This window comes from Cinclus cinclus, chromosome 4 (assembly GCF_963662255.1).
Source record: "Cinclus cinclus chromosome 4, bCinCin1.1, whole genome shotgun sequence".
NCBI lineage: Eukaryota > Metazoa > Chordata > Aves > Passeriformes > Cinclidae > Cinclus > Cinclus cinclus.
In genome coordinates, this window is record NC_085049.1 from 55,779,950 (window position 1) to 55,801,578 (window position 21,629).

Sequence of the window (21,629 nt, forward strand, 5' to 3'; positions counted from 1 at the left end):
ACCCTCAGGGTCATGGTCTGTCTGATGGGTCTGTGGCTGTCCAGGTCTCAGCCTCACCTCTCTCGCCCTCCTCTGCTTCTCTGTGGGTGTGCTGGGGATATATGGCCACAAGGCATTCCCCTGGGGCATGGGAATGTCTAATGCCCAAGGAGACCCCACACAAGGTGTATTATGATAGAAATGGAAAACCCCACAGATCCTTAGAGCACACAAGGTTTGGTTTCCTCTGGGACTGGACAGAGAGGATGGGGAAAGAGGTGCTGAATTAGTTTCTCTCTAATAAAGGAAAACATCTGACAAAGCACAAGGCCTATGGCATAATTCCTCCTCTTCCTCAGTATACTTCCTCAGTTCCTAAGGCCTCCTGTCCTCTGGCCAATGAAGAACTGAGGAGATAAAAGCAAAATTTTTTTTTGTGAGAGACTAAAAGCAGTGTGGTCCACTCCCATGGCATTTTAAGATTCTTCTTTAAGTTCAATTTAGCCTTGGAACCATTTATTCAAACTTAACGCTTTTCATTTCTAAAAGAACATTTTTACTATTTGTCTTTCTAGAGCAAAGAACTGGAGATGCATACACATGCAGTTCTGAAAGCTAGAAATCACCAGGCAAGTAAAAGCAACAATGTGGATCAAAATCTAAGCAGCTTATTTTTAGTATAAAATAGAGATAGTATTTTTAGATTCAGCTGTTCTCTTAAAGCTTAGAGCTTTACTCACACTGAGTAAAACTTAAAAACCATCAGGGTTTTAATCAGAATAGGTCAAATAGATTTTAACTTTTGGATCAGTTTTTCAATCAGTCTCATGAACAACTATCATTGCTACAGAAGTGGAAAAACACCCAAATAAGGAAAATGTAGTCCAAACTGCCTCCAGAGAAAAAGGGGCCATGACTCAGGAGGATGGAAGGGCTTTACACCATCAAAGCCTTTCACCTCTCTCCCTGCAGCCAGCAGCAAGAAGGCAATGGCAATGCACGCCTGCTTTCACTAAATGGTGGACAATAATAAATCCTGCAGCCTTTAAAACATGTTATAATTATGGGTTCAGTGTTACACTGGAGATCAGAAGAGAAGAAACAAAGGTGGAAACAAAGTCAGGCTTCACGTTCGTGTTAATGAATGCCAGGAGATTGGTGTACACACCACAGTGTCCCTGCCAGCTCTCCTCTCATCCACTGGCACCGGGTGATGCCCACAGCAACCCCTGTCTCTTCCTGGGGATAACTGATATGAAGAACCAGGGCCTGGAGCTGCTATCAAGGTCATGCGATTCATGACTCAGTGCTAAAGAACCAGAAAACCTAATTTGAGAATCCATGAAACCTATTTTCATACAAGCTGAGGCTTGCAGCAGCAGCTCCCTGAGCAGCAGGATGGCATTGAACAGACTCTCTCCTGTGTATTACCCAGTGTCTAATATGAACTGGATTCACCTCTTGCAGAAACTTCATACTTTGAAACATCTGCCTGTTTCCCGAATTCAGCTGAAGTGAGCCAGAGCTGGGTGTGGGGGACAGACAGAGCAGGACAGCATGGTCACATATCTCCTGCGTTCCTCAGAGCAGGGAGGCAGCTTGGAGAGCTGCTAGGGGTGTACAACCAGATTAGGGAACTGACTGCCCACTGCTGAGAGAGGGAGAGACACTGCTGCTTGCAGCACTCCTGCTCCTTGACAAATCAGTGATACAGCGACTTCCAAAAAGCATCGCCTGCTGTCCTGTTCTGCTCCCCCCCAGATTGCTAAACTGGCATGCTTAGAAAGAAGTAAGATGTAACAGAGATGGATATGAAAGAGGAGGAGAAAAGGTTGAAACCAACTGCTAAACATCCTGAAAGAATGGCAAAAGAGTTAGCATGGTCAGTAAAAATAAGGCAGTGGCTTTTTCCCAGTGTGGTTTTTCAAGAGTATTTAACATTTGGATATTTCCTTTCATTGCTTTCAACCATTCAAACTTCTTTGTTATTTAGCTTTTCAGATCAAAAGTGGTTTTTCTCCTATAAAATCTAAAAAAAAAGTTCCTAAGGCAGACTGTATTTCTGGCTGAGTTAATAATGTGTGGTTATATGAAACAGGATCAAATGGAAAAAACGGAAAACTAAATTAACTTACTGAGCAGACCAAATGGTTCAAGAGGTGCCTAAGAGTCAAACTCTCTGATGGAGACTTTATTCAGAACTGAACAGCCAGGTTAAGGCTTGTGCAGCATGGCATAGTCTGTGCCATTCAGGGGAGAGGTATAGGGCTGAAGACTGGGAACTCACAAAGAAAGATGTGGACCATGTTGATGAACACAGTTACTCCCTTCTTTTTTTTTTTCTTACCCTTTCATAAGAAAATTGTGGAAGAACATTCATTTTTCAGGTAGAGAGGGTCAGCATTCAGCTTCAGGGGACCTCTTCCCACAGCACTTAAGGCTTCTGGACTGCTTGAGGAAGAGGTGAAGAAGTTAAGAAGGCTCCAAATAAATAGCCTAGGAGCAATGCATGAAAATTAAATATCAAGAAATATTGAGCAAGGATGGATGGACAAAATAAGAAGGGAACACAAAGCTGGGGTCTGAAGGAAGCAGTGCCTCTCTCTTGACCTTAACAATACACAAGAGGGGCCTGGGGTCAGATTCAAGGACTGCCCTTGACAATGCAGCTTCTGTGTTTCCCTGGAGAGATAGTGATCCAGATGGGAAAAGTCATCATCCCTTCTCCCTCCAAGATCTGGAGGAGTCAAGAGCAGCTCCCTGCCCACTAAATGGAGGCTGGGCTGCCTGATCTGAGTGGCAGGGAGGGGAAAAGTGGTAACAGGCAGGATCCTTGTTTTCCATTCCTCAACTCTCCTACCCACTGGGGGCTTTGTTCCCTTGGGCAGTGCTGCAGTCACTGTGTGGGCATTTAATGAAAGCTGCAGGGGCCTGGTCATGGTCCTCACCAGTGAAATTGCATTAGGATCTTTGCTTGGAGCAATTTGTTGCCTCGTCTAGAACATGGGTGTTGAGCCTACGTGAAGGATTTCAAGGTGTAAATTAGGAAAGCCTCCCACATGAGTCGGTGGGGAAATGTGATAAGCTGTCTTGTGACAAGGGTCACAGCTTGATCCCCCAGCAGGGATCAGGAGTCCACTCCTGACCTTCTGCACTCACCAACCATTTGAAGGCAGCTCCTTTATAAGGACCTCAAGTGCAGTAACATTTGAGGAGAATGATTATGAAGGGAAAGGCAGAGACTGGAGGTTTAGGAAAGAATTATTAGGCTGTTTTGGAGAGTACCAGGTCTAGCTTTGAAGCTGAACCTACTTTGAGTGATGGAGGGGATTGGATCAGAGGTGTGAAGGGAAAACCTAAATTATTTGATTTCATGCTTCTAAGTGAGTAGCATGATTTTAAAATTTTAAAATTTTTCCTATTCTCTTTTAGGATAATTGCTAAAGCAGCCAGCAAAAGAAAGACTTTGATAAGGAAGTGCCAGGAAGAATTATTCTTGCTAATACCGCCCAGACCTATGTGTGTGTGATATGAATAAAAAAGAAAAATATGTCCCAGACACAATTTGATCAGAACATATGTGCTCATGAACAGTCATAGACAAGAGGACAGGACCCCTTTGAAAAGAGAAAAAGCACCTTTTCAAGGGCAATGGGTCCTGAGAAAGTCTTCAAAACCACTGCATTAATAATCTGTATATGCACACGATGCAGAATCCACATTCTTACAAAACCAGAAAATATCAGATCATTCAAACAACTTTCTTTATCCACTCAAACATTTTTATAGTCCTAACGAACATAAAACAAGCATATGAGTCCTTCAGGATCACCATCTTATCTCTGCATCTCTCTCTTCTTATGCCTGCTTTCAAGTTGTGTGCCTGCAGGATTATTAATAATAATTTCTCTTTTGGCGACAGCACCCAGTGTCAGTCAATATGGGACTTTTTTTGACAGACACAGCACCAACACAGGGGACAGACCCCAGCATGGAGAGGCTTGAACTGAAATGAATGTCTGGTGCCAAGGCTAACAGGGAAACAGAACGTGTCCAGTGCCCAGTGGAGCACATAAAAACAGGCTGTGAACCTCATTACTGTTCCTGGGACAGATAACATCTCCCTAGCTGTGTCCACGTACATTCCTTAGAGAGAAATTCACTTGTCACTGACCTGTTCCACTCGGATATCAAATTCTCCATTCACCTTCTTCCCCTGGAAATATTTGGCCCTGCAGAAGAATCGAGAGAGACAAACATGGTTAAATAAGATTTGATGGCTTTTGTTACAAACTGTTTTGTTTCTGCATTTCCCTTTTTGCTGAAGAATTTCTATCTGGGTTGCAGCATGTTTTTCTAATTCATATCTTCTTTTAGCTTTCTGTTCTCCAGGAGAAACCTGCCAAACCAGATGAAAACTGCACTGGAAAGTTCCTTCAAGGCTTGTTACATTTTCATTTAATTTTCAAACTGAAAACCAAATGTTCTCCTAATCTTTTCCAGGGAACAACTCTAATCAGTGATTCTTTACTGTATCTCGTTTAATACTCAATCTTTATTCTGTAGAAGGAGAGCAACATATGGCACAGCATTGGGAACTTCTTCTGATGTTGAGCAAGGAGCTTTATCATCCCAGCTGAAGTAATTGTGAAGCCTGTTCTCATGCTCTCTCACTCCAAAGCTGATTTCCACTTCTGTTTCTTTTTGCTATTTATTTAGGGGAACTGCATCTGCATCTCTGCAGGGTCAGTGATGAAGGATCTCTTCTCCTGAACTGAGAAATTGTGTTTGCTTTGAGGTTGAACACTGCTGTGAGAAGAACATACACCTTCCACCACCTCTGTTACTATCTCCCCCACACTGTGCAGACAACAAAGCACTTCTAGAAGGTTGTTCATTTGAGGAGAAGGCTGACAGTAGTGCTGGGGAAGAAAACAGAGGAAAAGAACAGGCAATTTTAGCTTTTTGTATTCATATTTGTGTATAATGCCCTTTATATTGACTGGTCAGTAGGGAAATTTCCAATATAAATTTCCCTGTGAATATTTCTCCCCAGTTCTTCCTCTCACCAAACAAGCTTGACAGAAGAAAACATGAATTTATTTTGTCAGTCCTCCTCCTCTATAAACTTTCAGAAGGCCATGTAGGCTCCAAAGGGCTCTTCAGTTTGGAAAGCATTGAAAACAGTTTAGTCCTGCAAGAGCTGTTTCCAGAGAAAAAGTAACTCTGAGTTCTGTTTCCAATTGGCAAAGACAGGACAGAATAAAGAAGTAAAGGAAAATGAGGGGAAGCCTGCTTTGCTCCCTATTTTATAGTATAAGGGAGAAAAAAAAAAAGCAAAAAGCTGTCTCACATTTTTACTATGTGTCTATTTGTTCTAATAAAAAAGAAGAGACAGTAGGAAGGCAATTTTCCCCATGGCTGAAACACACTGGTTTAGTTTATAGCTGAATGCTCCCCTCCCCCAGAAATGCAACATGTAAATAAAATGGTTGAAAACGTTGTTATGTCATTCTGGCTAGAAAAGAAGTCAAAATTTTTCATTGTAATAGAAAAATACATTAAAAATGTCAAAAGCTTTCTGCTTAATTCTAACAAGGCCATCTGAATGCTGTATCACCCTTCCCTTCCCAGAGAGCCCATCCATCAGCATGGTGCAAATAAGACTTTTGCATAGGTGAGGGACAATGTAACCAGGTGTAACCAAGACCAGGTGACTTGAACAACTCCTGTTTGGTATAAAAAGCAGATCTCTGGGCATTTTTCCTTCTTTGTTTGAATTTACGATCATTGCATGGAAAAAAAAAAAAAACAACTCAGCAGACAAGCTAAGACATCACTCCTCTACCAAGAAACAGGAAATCTAAATGCAATTAATAATTCCATTAAATTTCTGGAGGCATGGCTCAAGAGGGTCTGGCAACATACCTCACTCCTAGACATAGAGGATATTGCTGGAACCAGTGACCTCTTAAAAACTGCAATAACCTTTCAGAGGGCTCACAGGAACTGGCTGGTCTGAAATTTGAGGCGAACTATTCCCTGGTACAAGTTTGTTTATATTCCCAGCATGCTCATAATACATATTCCTTACCCACATTCATGAAACACACTTCCTCCCCCTATGGCCTCTCCTCTTTGTTGACCAGCTGGTTGCAAACTCCAGTGATGCTTTGCTTCAGCTTGTAATGAAGTGTGATTGACCACAGTCCTCAGCCTGGTTCAGATGCAGCAAAGAGGCTTCCACTGGCTGGTCCATGAAATGATCCTCCACACGGTCACAAAGTCATCCTTCTCCTCTCTGCAGTGCTGGCTGGGCTTATGGATGGTCACACAGAGGGTGCATCCAGTGTTAGGAGTTGTTGGAGTAGTGCAAGGGACCTCAGCTTAGACACCGAGTGACCTCTCTGTCCTATCCTGCTTTTCACACAGGTTGTCTCAACCCATGTCCCTAGAACTTTCCTTTAAAGGCACAATAGATCACTTTCTTTCCAAGAAAAGGCACAATAGATCACTTTCTTTCCAAGACAGCCCCCTGGGAAGCTTAACCTACTCTGAGTGTCTCTGAAGACTACAGGTGCTAAAGCAATTTGCAGCCAAATATTTAGATCCGCCCATCATTTTAACACAGCCCAGGGTAAGAACAAAACATTTCTTATTGAAACATCTCTGAAATGGATGGAGGGATGTTTTCAATTCTTACCTGGAGTTTTGGAGCCCCTGGGCAGTAGAGGCTATCACACTGAAATGAAAAATGGCCTTAGCATCCTCCTGGAGCCCCTCAAATTTTAAGCAAGCTGGAATCATTGCTGATGCTGTGGAAGCATCATCCCTCTTGCAAAAGAGAGACTCTTTTGGTCAATTCTGCACAATGTCTGAAATGGCTTGTGGTCCTCACAGTGGGCAGGAGACAGAGGAAAGGAAGACCACGCTGCTGTGGTGGGGATGCATGAGAAAGAGAGATGGATGTTTCTGGTGGACTCATGGCTGTACAAGACATTTGTGGATGCTCTCTGCCCCAAAACCACCTGAGCAAATCTCTTCCAGACCTCTGTCTAGGACCTGACTGCTGCAGAGTTATCTAGGCAGCTTGTAGTGCCGCAGAGGAGCTGTGCCCAGAAGATCAGTCCCAAAACTTTCTGGGAACCTCGGAAGTGTCTCCACTCACCTTCAGCACAGCCAGCTCCCAGTGATGAGAGGAGCAGCTCACAGTCCCAGGAGGGCTCAACGTCCCCAGCTTGGGACACTGGGCAAGCCACTTGCCACACAGACCCACTGCCTGTCCCAGGCAGTCTGCAGCACTGACCACTGCTTGGCTGGCCACCCCTTCATTTTAAAGCATGTCAGATGTTCAGCTCAGCAGAGCACAGAGCTGGAATTTGGCGAGGCAGGGTGCGGATGGGCTGGTGCGGTTGCTGTGATCTCAGTGAATTAGCATGTAAACATGTTTTGACTGAAGAAAACTGCAAGGCCATGCTCAAGAGCAGTTCCTGGGTGGGATTTGTAGAGCTAGGCAATCCATTTAAATGTGGCCCCATGGACTGGGAGGGAGGAAGCACTGTGATAAACAGCCAAATGTCTGCCCTGGCTTGCAGGAAAGAAGCTTGCCTTGAACCCCTCTCTCTTTCTGAGTAAGAAGCTGCATGCTCTGGAAAATGATGTATTTTCTGGGTGCAAAGGCATCAGACAAACGTAACTTTTGCTTTCTGCCTCAGCTCTGACATGATCACAGGGATAAACCCAATGCCTCCTCTTATGAAGTAATCTGGAAAGAAGTTTATTTTGCAGAGATGTTCTGTAAAGCAGCCCCAGTCTGCCTCAATTACCATGGCTGGAGGAAGCATATGCAACAATTTGCACTATACTCAGTCAGATATGGAGTGTACCTTTAACAGCAACAAGGAATAATAAATATCTACCTCAGGCTAATTCACAGGTTTTCAGATCTTCCTAGGAGAGATCTCAGTGGAACTGATACAGCAAATATTGGAATGCTGTCTTGGAAACTGGGAAGCCATTCTTTAGATGAACTAATAAGCCTGAGCCCAAATCCCCTGTGATGTGAGTGAACCCTGACTCACACCTGCATCACTGTTCAAAAGAGGCCTTGAGCTACAAACCCAGGAGCTGGCTTGTACCTGCAACCCAAAAGTGGGCTCTACTCACTGAGAAAAAGAAGGACACTAGGATATTGTAATGGCAAATTCCTCCAAATCCTCTGACTGAGCCTGTGCCTCTGGATCAAGACACAATAAGCAGAGAAAACCAAACCAAACTTTGCATGAAAGCCACTTCTTATCTGGGGCAGGAAGCAGCCTTTCCTATGCTGTGGAGGGGCCAGAGCAAAACACGATGAAGAGAGAAATGCATGGGACTCTCAGGGAGAGGTGGGCAAGGGAGTGGGTGGAAGAAAGAAGGAGAGAAATGGTAAGAAGAGACTTGGGTAAACAAAACAAAAGAAAAGGCATCCATGGGTAAATTCTGGAATTATCTGAATTATTTCCCTGGTATCACATTACACATATTTCTCTTGAGCTCTTGGGAAAATCAGGCATGTAATTACTTTCTGGATAATCCAGGAAAAGGCGAGGCTGAAGCCCCTTGCTTTGGGTGTGGGGGCACCTTGGGGAGGGTGGGGAGGTGGTGAGCCATGTACAAAATCCCTGTGTCAAAGGGCCTGGGGGCCCAAGTGATGCACAAGGCACTCACTGTATGTCTGCATTGTCTCCTTCATAAAAGGGGCTGGGACTGGGAAAAAGGAGGCAGTTTCCAGGATACTGGCCAGCAGCTGCTGGAATGCCCCGACCCCCTCCAGCCCCTACATGCTATAAGGGCAGCAGGGAGGGGAAGGGGGAGGAGAGAGACATTTGTGCCCTTTTTTTCTTTTTCTTTTCCAAGGGTGAAAATAAGGAAGGTTTTCCTTTGAGGAGCCAGTTCTCACCCACTGCACCACTTTTCCCCACTTGAGAAATTCTCAGCTGTACATAGTAAGGAATTTTGAGATGTTCAACTCCTGCCTGCCCAGGGCATAGAGATGGGAAAAATCACTCCATAAATGCTGAGGTCTGCAAACTGCTGGAGCTTTTGTCCACATCTACTTTGGCCCAGAGACCTTTATGCAGTGTTCAGCTGTGAGATGGACTGGTTGGTAATTAATACTTACTCTGCAAGAGTACCTTGGGACAAGGGGTGAGGGTGTCAGAATGGTGAATAAGAGTGATGGACGCATGCTTTGACATCTCAGAAAACAAGGCTTGAATTAAAAGTTAAATGGACCAGAAGCAAGTGCAGGAAGAAAGAAAAGGTATTCACATTGCTCATTCTGACAGGGGAGGACCAATGAGTAAATCTCAGGTTTGTGGTGGGTCAAAAGGTAACCCTGACTACACTGACACTTTGCCAGGAGCTCCACGGAAGTTTCAGCTCCATCCCTGGGACACAGCAGTGCTGTGACCAGCCCTGCTCAGCCCCAGGGTCAGATCACCTTGCTCTTGGTGCTGTCACCAAAGGGAGATCCAGCTCCTCAGGGCTGCAGGTGTGTCCTCAGTGGCCTCGGCCAGGCTGTGGGAACAGACTTCTTCTGTTGCCTTCTGCAAGAACCACAAATCCCAGCCTACTCTGGTTCCTGTGAAACCACCCCTGAAATTAGTTATGGGATCACATCAAGGGAAGGGGCTGTGCTGGGCTCAAGGGAGTTCTCTTGGTGAGGTCCTTGATGAGATCTGATGTCCCACCCTAAAAGGCTGGGAGGATTTTCTTGGCTTGAATGCAGATGGAATGGGAACTTTTGGGGCGGCAAGAGAGAAGGGCTTTTAAAAACCTTCTTTTGTGAGTCCTCCCTTTCTGAAGGCTTGTTTTCTGGGGAGACCTGGACTTGGCAAACCACCAGCACTTTAATGATCACAGACACAACCATTCAGGCCACTCGTTCCATTCAAGGAATTGTGGAGTCCCACACAATAGTGGCCTCCCAGCATCTTCCTGTGCCACCTCCTGCTCATCAAACAGGGGTAATCAAAGCCACCCCCCCACCAAGAGAAGAAGCACTAGTTAGTGCAGCACTATTGCTTTTGGGCACAGCTTTTTGTGCTTCTTCAAGCTGTCAGAATAGGAAGGACACTTTGCTGTAGGTCTGGTCCCCCACCCAGGCTGTACTGTGGTCACATTCCTGCTGCCCACAAAGAGCTGGGGATAGGAGGGTAGGGGGTGGAGGTGGGGTACTGCATTAAGCACAACATGAGGCAGCAATTTGATTTTGTGTATTATCAGAATAGTGCATTACTGGAACATTTCCACGTTGCTACATCTAAATAATATGGCCTGGAGCTGTTTGCAAGGAGTATCACTTTTTGTTTAGGATTTTGCAATTTTTTTTTCCAGCCTACTTCATTTGTTCTTGAATTTGGGGAGCAGTGGAACTGGCCTAACTTGGACCAGCCATGGGGTAGGGCTGTGGAGCTTCAGGCAGAAGAAATCTGGCTCACAGACCTTGAGAAATGCATCTGAGGGTTGGGTTTGTGGGGTTTTTTTGGATATGTACAGGACTAGGCAGGACACTGCGAGGTTAAATTCTATGCATTTATAGGAACTCTGGTAAAGTAATTAAGGACCCAGACTTGACTTGCAATAGCATAGTTATAACCTGGTGGGGAATGTTTTCCATATTCCTTGTGTCTATTTTTGTAATGATACTAATCCTTTACATTTCTGTATCACCTTACATTTAGGGGGACTAGATCCCAAGATACTTTGCATATGCAGGACAAAAATACAGACAGACATGATGGTGCTACACCTAAAACAGATTGGAAAGTGATGTGATGTGATAAATGCAATTTCTTGAAAACTTTCCACAGCCTTGCCTCCTTTTCACCCCTATGTCTGTATGCTAGGGAATACAGAAGCTCTCCATGCTGCTCCCAGGTGTGCATATGTGCACAAACACACACACTCATTTTACACAAACTTGCCTCCACTTTCTGCTTTCCACTTCTCAAAAAGTGGAATTTGGCAAGAAATGCAGGAACAAAAATATTTGGTCCTGGGTATACAAAGCTAAATGATGAAAATACAAGGGCTTTTTAACCAGACTTGTGAAAACATGAATTTTATGTGTAAGTTTTTATCAAATTATTGCTGCATTGTTGCATAGAACTTGTGAAACCTTAAAAGCTCGCCACTGTGCAAAAAAAACCTTACTCATAATAATCTATTGTCAGTGACCACCATGTTAGATGATTTAAAGCTTTCTTATCAGGAAATACAGACAAAAGTTTACAATTTTACCAGCAAATTCCTAAGTTCAAACTTAAACTCCAGAACTTCTCATTATTTTTAAATTAGTTAGGTAGAGAAATATTCCTGTTAATGGGAGCCTTGGTATACCACCTTCAGCCCACTGAAAGCATGAAATGACTCATGACACCCATTGAATATTTTAAAAGGAATTCCTTGAAAAAACCCCAAGATTTAGGAACTCAAATGTTACTAAAAATTCAGTATTAGACTGTTATTGTTTCATAATCAAATTTTTGGGCAAATGACATATTTAGGGCTCAATATTTTCATGTCTCAGAAGCAAAAATAATTTTCTTTTTAAAAGAAGTTTGAGCAGTATAAAACAGTAATCCTGTCAAATCAGTCCATAATTAGACCTGAATCATGATGTTATTGCAATACAAAGAACAATTTCAAATGTTTTAAGAAGATTTCATTCAGTGTTAATCACAGTTTCTCTCTTCCTTGATCTCAAAAATTTTGGAGACTGTATGCTCAGGCAGATTTAGCTGCAAATTAATGGAGAGAGAAAACAATGCGATTTTGTGTCTCCTAAAATATAATCTGTGGCTTTTTTTTTTTTTTTTTGTGAAGCATTTCACAATACTGGTGTGTAACTGCTGCACACAGGGCACGTGTACTTTGGGCAAAGCAGCAAACAGAGCACTGTGAGCTCTGGAAACAGCCTGAAACGTGGACAAAACACACCAATGGCTTTGAAAAGCCACATGAGCTGTTTCACAAATGTAACTCAGATATCCAGCAAATGCAAAAGGAACAACTTTGTTATGGTGTCTGGTCCAGAAAGCAATGCTTTTAGCATGTGTGGCTAATAGGAGCCTTAGCTGTTCTTGATCACTTCCCCCATAAGCTGTTTAAACAGGAGGCATTAGGCTGGAAAGCCGAGCACTTTCACAGAGGATGGGGGTTAATAATTCAGAGTGCAAAATCCCGTTTGATCTGCTGAGAAATTCAATCCAGCTAGAGCATAATTTTGCTTAATAGCATGGTGGGTGAGGAGGTTGCCAGAGGTGGGATGCTTCCCTCCTGGCTGAGGTCAGGCTACTGGAGCTGACCCATGTGCCACCACCTGGAGTTCTGCTTGCTGTCCCCTTCCTCATGGTCCTGCTCCCTTTTGCTGCCTGTGTGTTTAACACACACACACACACACACACACGTGGATTCGTGTCTGAGCTCCATTTTCTCTGGCAGCTGCTGTAGGTGAGTTGTGGATGCATTTTTGGAAGTCTCCCAAGGCACAGATACTCCCAGCCTGCCAGAAGGAGCCTCATTCTCCAGGTGGAGGCCCCCCAGCTGAGAAATGTGCCAATAATGACAGAATTGAAGCCAAGCTTTTCCCTGGTGTGTCGATGCACAGGTACATTCACTGCTGTGCGTGCCTCTGAGGACTGCCTGTCAAAGCCAAGAGCACAAGGGACCTGTGTAGGTTGGATTTTCCTCTCTTGCATATCCTACACATGGCAATTCACTGTGTGCTTCCTTGCAGTGTCTAGAGCTGAGTCTTTGAGAAGAATGGAAAATTTGTCAAAATCTTGCCACTTTAAGAGGAAGCTGAGTGGCTCCCCTTGTTCTCAATAGAATGTACCTTTCTTTTACTGCTGCTAATGCAGAAAGCAGCTGATCATATTCTGTGGGACTCACATTGTTTTTGTAGTACTCTGCCTCTGGAATAAACCAAAGCATACTGCATGTCAAGAACAGCAAGGATTTTATGGTGGAAGACAGGCCACTGATTCCCATGGATGCTCTTTCTTTCCTTCAGACCTCTGAGAGAAACTGAGTGCTGTACGGTGCTGCCATCAGAGACATAGTAGCTCCTCAGAAAAAGAAAGGATTGTCATTTGTCACTTTAAAGTGCATTAAACATGCACTTGCCTATTTAGGTTGTTAAAGAATTTCATCAAGTGCTTGTGCAACACCTCATCCTAACCCACAACTGCAGCCCTTTGCTGCAATATAAACAGTGATGATAAATTAATGTCTGCCTTGGCAATATTGCTTCAGTCTCCAATTCTGAGAAAGTGTTTTCATTTAGAGAAGAGAAACCAAATGGCAGATTGCACTGTCTCTCACCCTTCCTGTCCGTGAACAAGCGGATCCTTGTTGTAAACCCTGTGCAACTTGCTCTGGGGGAGGAGGCACTGTGGAAGCCCCTCACCTTTGAAATAAGGGCAGCACATCAGTAGTTATTTCTTGGGGATTTTTCTAGTTAGCTATTTCAAAAGGAGAAGGAAAGAGTTTCTTGAAAACCAAATACACAGGTTTGCAGGTAGAAAGACCAGAGCAGGCAGAGGTGAAATGCATTACAAACATGATGCTCCTTCCAAGCCCAGAATCACCAACACAGAAGTAACATTATGCTGTTGTTCACCTTCCAAAGTCTGTACATGATGCAGAGTGGATAGTCAGAATCCCTGGATAATCATCTTTGTCAGCTGGGCTCTCACAAGGCAAACTCTGCTTCCTAAGGCTGCTCAGCCTGAGCTCATGTAACACCCTGGCTGAGACCAGGAAGGTGACTGGCATTGCTCAGAAGTATATTACCAAAAATAAACATCCATGGAGCCAGGCAGCCACTGCTCTTCAGTGCTGCTCTCAAGGGCTCACTGAGTTTCCTGGAGACAGAAAAATCAACCAGGAAGAAGCACTCGTGGCCCACTGGAAGAGTTGCGTTGCCATGCTCTCTAAGAAAGGACCAGCCTTTAAGCTGGGGAAGCTTCCAGGCATGTTTATCTGTCCGTGCTGCAAAGAGCCATGGCAAGCAAGGGTTAGTAATGTTCTTTCCTTGTTTCTCATGTCATGCATACATCAGGGTATGAGCATGAATCCATACACTAATTTTGTCCAGTGTCCTCACAGCCTTAGGGAAAGTAAAGGCAGTGAGCCTTTGTAAGAAGCATTTGATACCAGCAAACTTGTGGGTTGAGTCAGAGAGCTGGGATAAATGAAAGGGGTGTCCCATCATTCCTAGAAACTGCCAAGTTATGGACAGCAGAGGGATAGCCAAGGCAGCAGGATGCGAGGAGTGCTTACAGGAGGGGAGGAGTGAGGACAGCATGGGTAGCCTTGCTTAAAGGAAGGTGTGCTTCCTTTTTATATATCCCAGCTGCTGCTCCCTCAGCAAGCTCAGCTCACCGACCACAGAGTCTCCATGACAGAGCAGCAGCTGGGAGATATAAAGGCAGAGATTCAAATGAAGTGTGTGTATTTTAAAACATGAAGACATTGCAGCAAGCTCCAACCCCTGCTTGTCTTTTGCCCTGCCCTGACTACCTCCAGCACCATTAATCTCAAGGGAAAACTAGCTTGGCCTTTGAGCTAGGGCTTTCCTCTCTGATTACAGTGTTTGGACTACACAGTGCCAGCTAAGCCCCAGACGCTGGAGCTGCGCATCAAAGGCACTCCCATTCCCAGACGGAGGATGCTGTGTTAAGGGACTGCCACCTGGCAGCATCTCCAAGGAACTGCAAAAACGCTTCGCAGAGACAGAGGTTAGTGAGCGTCAGCCTGCGGGAGACTCGTGGTGCACCCAGGAGAGAGGGGTCAGGTCTGGCTGAGCCAGACTGGTGTTGCCCACTGATGGAGCTGGCACTGAGGGGCTGCTACTGTGATGAAAGACACCAGGCCAGGGAAACACCCATGGGGACACCCTTAGCAGGGACTTCCCCACTCAGTTAAGAAGTTTTTCTTCCTTTGACAAAAATCCCACTGTCTTCCTTCTCTTACTTCAAGCTGGTTGTAGGTGTCTGACCTAGTTGTACTCAGTCATGGTCTCGTTTTAGGTAAGAGCTAAGCTTTTGATTTGTGAAGATGCAACTGAAGAGACCTTGTCCCCGCTCTTCTAGTTAAACAGAGAAGACTAAAGGTGAAAACTGTACTGAAAAGTGTTGTGGGATGAACACAGAAAAATAAAATAATCCCCCTTGACCGAGACCCAGTAATCTAACTTCTTTCATTTTGAAGTCTTAAATACTGCCCCCTTAGCTGGGCTACTCTTTCCTTCTTTTGTCTTGCAACAAGCTGGCAGATGAAATAAGAGCATCTTCTCAACACATTCTCTAGATTTTTTTCCCTCAGATAAGACTCTCAAACAGGTTGCCTAAAGCTTTCTAAACCAGCTGACTTTGAAAAGGACCATACAAATGGCAGTAAGTAATTTCTCTAACATTTCAGAAGACTTCAATTGGGAACACTTTGGAAAGTGTACTGTGCCACCCAATAACATAGAAAACAAGCTTCTAAAAGTTCTGTTTGTAAAGAGACCTGCATGCACAAGACAAATCTGAGGCTTCGCTGAGCCTGAGATCCTTTTGCCAGCAGTTGTTGCTATGCTTAGCAGGCAAAGGGCCCTTGGCAGGTGTGGTTGTCTTCTCATAACTTATGTATAAGTTTGCATTCAGAGGAAAGCTCAAGAGAGATGGAGAGCTGGAGAGATTGAGTCACTTTTAATTTTTAGAGTCAGCACAGCGGATTAAGGTCCTGAGCCACATCATTAACACACCTTCAGCTGTGACACTCTTAGGATTACTTGTAGATATGACAGCTCGGGTATGCCTGATGAGCCAAGAAGGCCCTATGTGTGTTCATGTATTAAGGCTATGAAGAAGTTGGTCAATGAATACCAAGAAAGTTATGAAAAATCCCACTCTGCCATTCACACAAGTTGTCTGACAGACGCCAACCTGAAGCCAGAGCTGGTGACCCAGATGTGAAAGCATCGGTGCACACCCTGCACATTATCCAGTTGATTATTAGCCGTGATTCCCAGATCCCTGAGAACGTGGAGCTGAATCCAGTGGGGGATCAGGGGTGACTTACCAGTCCGTGTGTGCATCATCGATCACCAGGAGGATCTTGGGTTTCTGTGCCACGGGGGGCGCGGGGCCGGCCGAGTGGTCCATGAGTCCCGCGGCCGCTTGCGTGGTTTGCTTCATGGCGCTGGAGATGGAGCTGAAGATGCTGCTGCTGGTCGAGGAAGAGTGGGAGGCCTGGGGTGGCTGGAGGTGCTTTCTCTCCGTGGCAGGAGAAACCGGAGAGCTCGTGGAGCTGTCGGGGCGCTGCAAGTCCATCATGTAGCCATTGGGCAGGTTTGCCACGAAACTGCTGTCTGAGAGACGCCGCCGGAGGAAATTCATTGCTGCAGTGTTGTGGGGAAACTTCCTCAGCAAGAGCAAGGCTGGACAGTGCTGTTAGCAGTCCTGGACAATGTCTCCGTGTCCGTGTGGGTACCTCCTCAAAGTCCAGGCACGATCCCTTGAAATTGTGCTGGAGGTATATGCTTAATTTTGTCAGCTATATTTTCTTTCTCTCCTGTGGGAAGAGAATCAAAGAGTATATTGAGATGCATACTGTGAGACTGAGATAAGTAACCCCCTTTTGGTCTCTTAGACAGATACCTTAATCAACAAGAGAAAAAGGACTGCTGGTTGCTAGGCAGTATTCCACACTGCTACAGTCAAACAGGACAAAATATGTGTCACCATTCTCATCCCCAAACATTTTCTGCTCAGTGCAGACCAGTCTGCACTAGCTTAGGGGCTAACAATTCTACCACTGTGGGGAAAGAAAACAATTACTCTGATAAATGGTAATTTTAAAAAGAGAGGCATCGTATTTCTGGTATCTCGTGTGCTAAAAATTACAGAATAACCAGCAAATAATCCAAATGGATATGAAGTTGTATCATCTTTGGTAGGCTTGTGAGCAAGGTTCTGATTGAAAGGAAAACATGTCCAAAATTCAAATAGGATTCAAACAACAAATAGCAGAAAAATTCCCACACACATTTTATCAAGTTCAGTGATGATATTACTCTTTTCTGCCCCTCCTCCTCTCTGGACTCAGACTCTGAGCCAGCTGCTCACTGGTGGTCTGTTGGTAGATACTAGCAGGCTATCTGATTTTAGAAATTCACTTGTAGGAATTTTGCAGGTACTCAAAACTAGAAACTTGGCTGTCTAATCTTCACATATTCTTTTCCCCTCTTGTTGGTGTTTTTGGTTTGTTTGGTTGTTTGTCTTGTTTTAATAAGAATTTATTCTGTTCATCTCTTCAAGTGAGAAAATAGACATAGTGAACTGTAAGTATTTGACTCTTCTCCCTTGACCATAGTATGATGACTTCATTTTTACTCAGAATACTAAGTATTTCAGCAATTAAATAATCTCAGTTTAAAAAAAAAATCACCTCTAGGCACATCCCAGAAGACAAACTTCCACAGTAATTTCCAAAGGAATTTTTATCTGCTAAGACAGCCTTTCAGTCTTGGTTGATGAGATTTAGGGGGAAAACAAAAGAAAATTATTACTGGTAAAATAAAAAGGTTTTTCAAGACATATATTGCAGCAAAAAAATATGAGTTATCCCATACATCAAGGGAGATAAGTCTCATGCATCTGTGGTGTCATTGTTCAAATTATGCCTAACCCCCTTCAAGTCTCTTTGAATGACCCCCTACAAATACTGGAGCTGCCTGGCTTCACCTGGTATGGTGTCCGTACTGCTCACCCTCTTGTCCGAATTCTGATTGCTTCCTGATGGCAGAAAATTGTCTTTTCCCAGTTGTCCAAGAGAACTAATTGTGAATCTCCCTCCTGGAGCTGTGGATGAGAGCTCATGAAGCAACCAAACAGCTTTCTTAAAACAAGCTCTCATTTTCACCTAGAGGGATTTACAAAGCTTTACAAACAAAGGAGTCAGACCTGTCCATGTCCATACCTCTCCTAGCCCCCAAACCCTTAGAGGCTCAGATGAGCCTATCTGGAAGTAAGCAATCTACAAAGAGCTCTGTGGCACGTCCCCAAATCTCATCATCCATCACCACTCCAACTCCTCAGGCATAGGGTCCATCCGGAGCAGAGGGCTCCCTGCTGGAGCTGCTGACATTTTTCTTTCGATTTCTAAGCCCTGGCAGTGCAAGTCCTCTGACTTTGCTGGAGGTGGTCTTTTCCCAGGGAATGGCTCAGGAAATCTTTAATGACTTCCTGCCACATTCACAGTCGATAATGCATCTTGGGTATTGTGCTGACTTCCCGCCTGGTCCAGGTGCACCCGGTGGCTGCACAACATCATGGACACACACCAGGGAGCACTTTAGTAGCACTGGCTGGCTCTGCAGCAATTGTTCCCAAAAGCAGGTAATGGGGAGCCCCCTAAATTGTGAGCTAGCTACTCACCTCACGTACACACCCACACGACACTTGTCCTACTGCTGGAATGGTGAGTGCTGGCACAGAGCCATCCACTGTTACCTGTTCAGGGTGACCTGGGTGGTACAGCCCACAGAGGCTTTGGGGGATTTATATACCAAACACTGGGTAAAAATGTGCTGTGCTGTCCTCCCCTCAGGAACCTGTTTTCTCCTTGCATAACACAAATAAGAAAAATTCCCTCCCTTCAGTGACAATACATTCAGGAGTAAGTGCAGTCCTGGTTAAAGAGGAGCATCCCAGAGATCTGTCCACTGTCAGAAGGGGTCCAAATGAGTACCCCATTACTGTGCACAGCTATTAGGCATGCTCTTTTCTAGGGCCTTGGTGTTAACTGGCAGGATGTGGGGCATTAATTTGGAACTGGTCTTAGGAGAAGCGCCTGCAGCACAAGATACCTTCTCTTTGCACGATTTGCACAACACCACAGAGCTGCTGGTTCCTGCTGTGGCAGCTCTCAGCCACGGGAGGGAACCTGCCCCCAGCCATACAGGCTGGACCAGGTCTTGTCACAAGCCAGTATCCGTGGGACAGGGTCCATAAGGACTTGCATTTTTGTGAAGGTGCTTCTTCCCTACTGCCAGGTGTTTGCACAGCTGCTTCCTCCCCTGAGAGATTTGCATTCTCCAAATGAATACTGCCAACTTGCAAAGCATTAGCAAGTAAATAAATGTCTCTGCTGGACCCTGCAGTGAGGGAAGAACAGCATGGAAGTTCGTGACCTAGGGTGTCCCACGGCTGGGTAGGGCCAGAGTATTCCACGACATGCATAGAAGGCACACAGTTTTCTAATTCCAAATTGTGCCCAGTGCTTGCACTGAACAATTTATCATACTTAAATCAAGGCCATGACCACTACCCTCCTGGACCCCTTTAAACAAGAATGTTTGCAGTGACCTGTAATTTTTTTTTTTTTTTCCACCAGGGGTTTCATAGGGGGAGATGCTGCCTGGGAGATGCTGGGAGCTGGCAAAATTCTCTTGTCTGGAGAGTTTGGGATGTTTCTCTTAGTCTGACTTTTCCCTCTGCTAGTTGGCACAGCCTCCATTATCTGCTAAGACTGGGCTGCATGCTGTTGGCTTGGGGAGGAAGGAGAGGAAACCTGATGTCACAAGGAAATTGCCCTCTGGTAAAGCACACAGAGGTTAAAATCAAACAGGATGACACTGCAGCAGCAGAGAGCTTGGCTCCACTCTGGTGTTCCTGTCAGGAACCTCAGTTTTGGGAATCTCAGAGTGATGGCACAGACTGTCTTCCTCTCATTACGTACATTTTTCTAATGATCTGGCTAATGCAATTAAAATAGATTTAAAAAAATTAATGAAGCTATTGGTGGCTTCACTGTATTGATTTGTCAATTGCCATTAATGCCACCACAGAGGAGATCTCTGCAATGGGAGCAGTGCAAACTGCCAGGAGTTTTTCTGCCAGCAGTTTACACTGCTTTGATTACTGGAAAACCTTACAGTATGCTTTTGCATTGCTCTCACTTACTGTTATTTAACTTTCAGAAGTAGGTGTTTTCATCCAGGCACGGGCTGAGTAGGTTAGGACCTCATTTTCCAACTGCTTGGAACTCTCTGAGGGCTTCCTGAGGGCTCAGTCTGTCAGGCCAAATCTGTCTCTGTAGCTCTCATGCAGCACAGCATCCACCCAGTGCATGTACAGATCTTACCCTGGCAAGTGAGCAGGGCTTCAATTTTAACAAATGCAGCAGCCTACACCTCCATGAGAAGCAAGACAGATCTGCTGAGTGTTTTTTTGTCACTCCAGAGCCACAGGCAGGAGAGCTGCTGGCACTACACCATCAAGTGGTACATTCCCTGTGTACACCAGTCTTCCTATGGCTCACAGAGACACATCACCTACTTAATGCTGTGCCAGGCACAAACTTGCCTGCATGAAGGGAGTTCCCTGCACAGCTGGAAATACAGCCCATGGGCTGCTTCCAGACAAAGCAACAGCTCCTGCGCAGTTCCTCAAGCTGCAAGACAAGCAGCTGCTTCTCACCAAGCAGGAATCTGCTGCTGAGTGAAACAGCTGCTCCTGAAAGCTAGCTGGGGAAACAGCATCTGGGACATAGAGCTGCAGGCTGGGGATCTGGACTATGCTTCAGGGAGGGGAAATAATAACTGAGGCACAGGAGAATGAGCGAGTCCTGAGGAAAGAGGGCAGGCAAGAGAGATGGGGAGAGGAGGAGGACGAGGAGGAGAAGGCTCAAGCAGAAAGGGAGGAAGCAAGTAGGAATAGATTTAACCAAGAGACAATGCAGGAACACATAACAGAAACAGATACAGAAATCCCAACAATGTGAGCACCATCAGAGGATCAAAAGGCAACAATGTGAGCAACTAAATGAGGCAAGAAGGTCAATTAGAGCTGACCTTGAAAACAACAGCCAAGAGGCTGGCGCTGTCAGCCCCTTACTAACATGCAGTTAAACTTCCTGGCTGATATTTTTGGAAGAGCAAGGGAGGATATGTAATCTACTCACTCAGCACACTGACAGCAGCCAAGCACCTACCTGCTCTCTCTCAAGGATATACTCCATGGAGATGCAAACTATCTCAGAAAACCTGTTGACATGTGTTAGAAAACAAGAATAAAATGTTCACTTAAACCTCTTGTGTTATTTTCTGATGTGCAGGAGTGTCCAGAGGGAACCCAGCTCAGCTGGGTGATAGCTGCTGCCCATGCTTAGATTTCCCCTGAGCTTGTTCTTTCATGCTGCCAGGTAATGAGCTGACACAACCACACCAACCTGTGTCTGATTGCTGCCCTTGGCAGAGCAATGCTGGGGGCAGCAGGATGGGAAAACAAGGCTGAGGGATTATCACCCACCTCACTGCAAGGACCGTACACTTCCTTCTGCCCCACGGTGGGTGGCAAAGTGAGGGGATGCTCCTCACCTGGCAGCAACCATGAATTTACACCCCTCACATCCATTTTGCAGATCGTCTTCAGCATACACTCAAGTTTTAATACATTCCCATGGATCCCTTTCTGCCTTCAGGCATACTGACATAACGTGGGAGTCAACTTCAGTAGAGGGACAGCCGTGTTAGAAAACTGAAAATCCAGCTGGATGCCTTTGCACATGCAGTATATTTTTTTAAAACTGTATTTTCAACATTTCTAGTGCAT

At 45.0% G+C, this 21,629-nt stretch overlaps 1 protein-coding gene across 2 annotated transcripts in view; it reads right to left on the reverse strand.

Moving 5' to 3' along the window:
* The window catches only part of SYN3 (synapsin III), a 166,505-nt gene extending 150,093 nt beyond the window's left edge, over positions 1-16,412 (reverse strand). For both annotated transcript variants that reach the window (XM_062491288.1, XM_062491287.1), the window contains exons 1-2: positions 16,096-16,412; positions 4,154-4,211 (exon numbers count right to left, since the gene is read on the reverse strand). In XM_062491288.1, coding sequence (XP_062347272.1) covers positions 4,154-4,211; positions 16,096-16,412 — 375 coding nt within the window. The remainder of the gene's footprint in view (positions 1-4,153; positions 4,212-16,095) is intronic.
* Between the last annotated feature and the right edge of the window lie 5,217 nt (positions 16,413-21,629).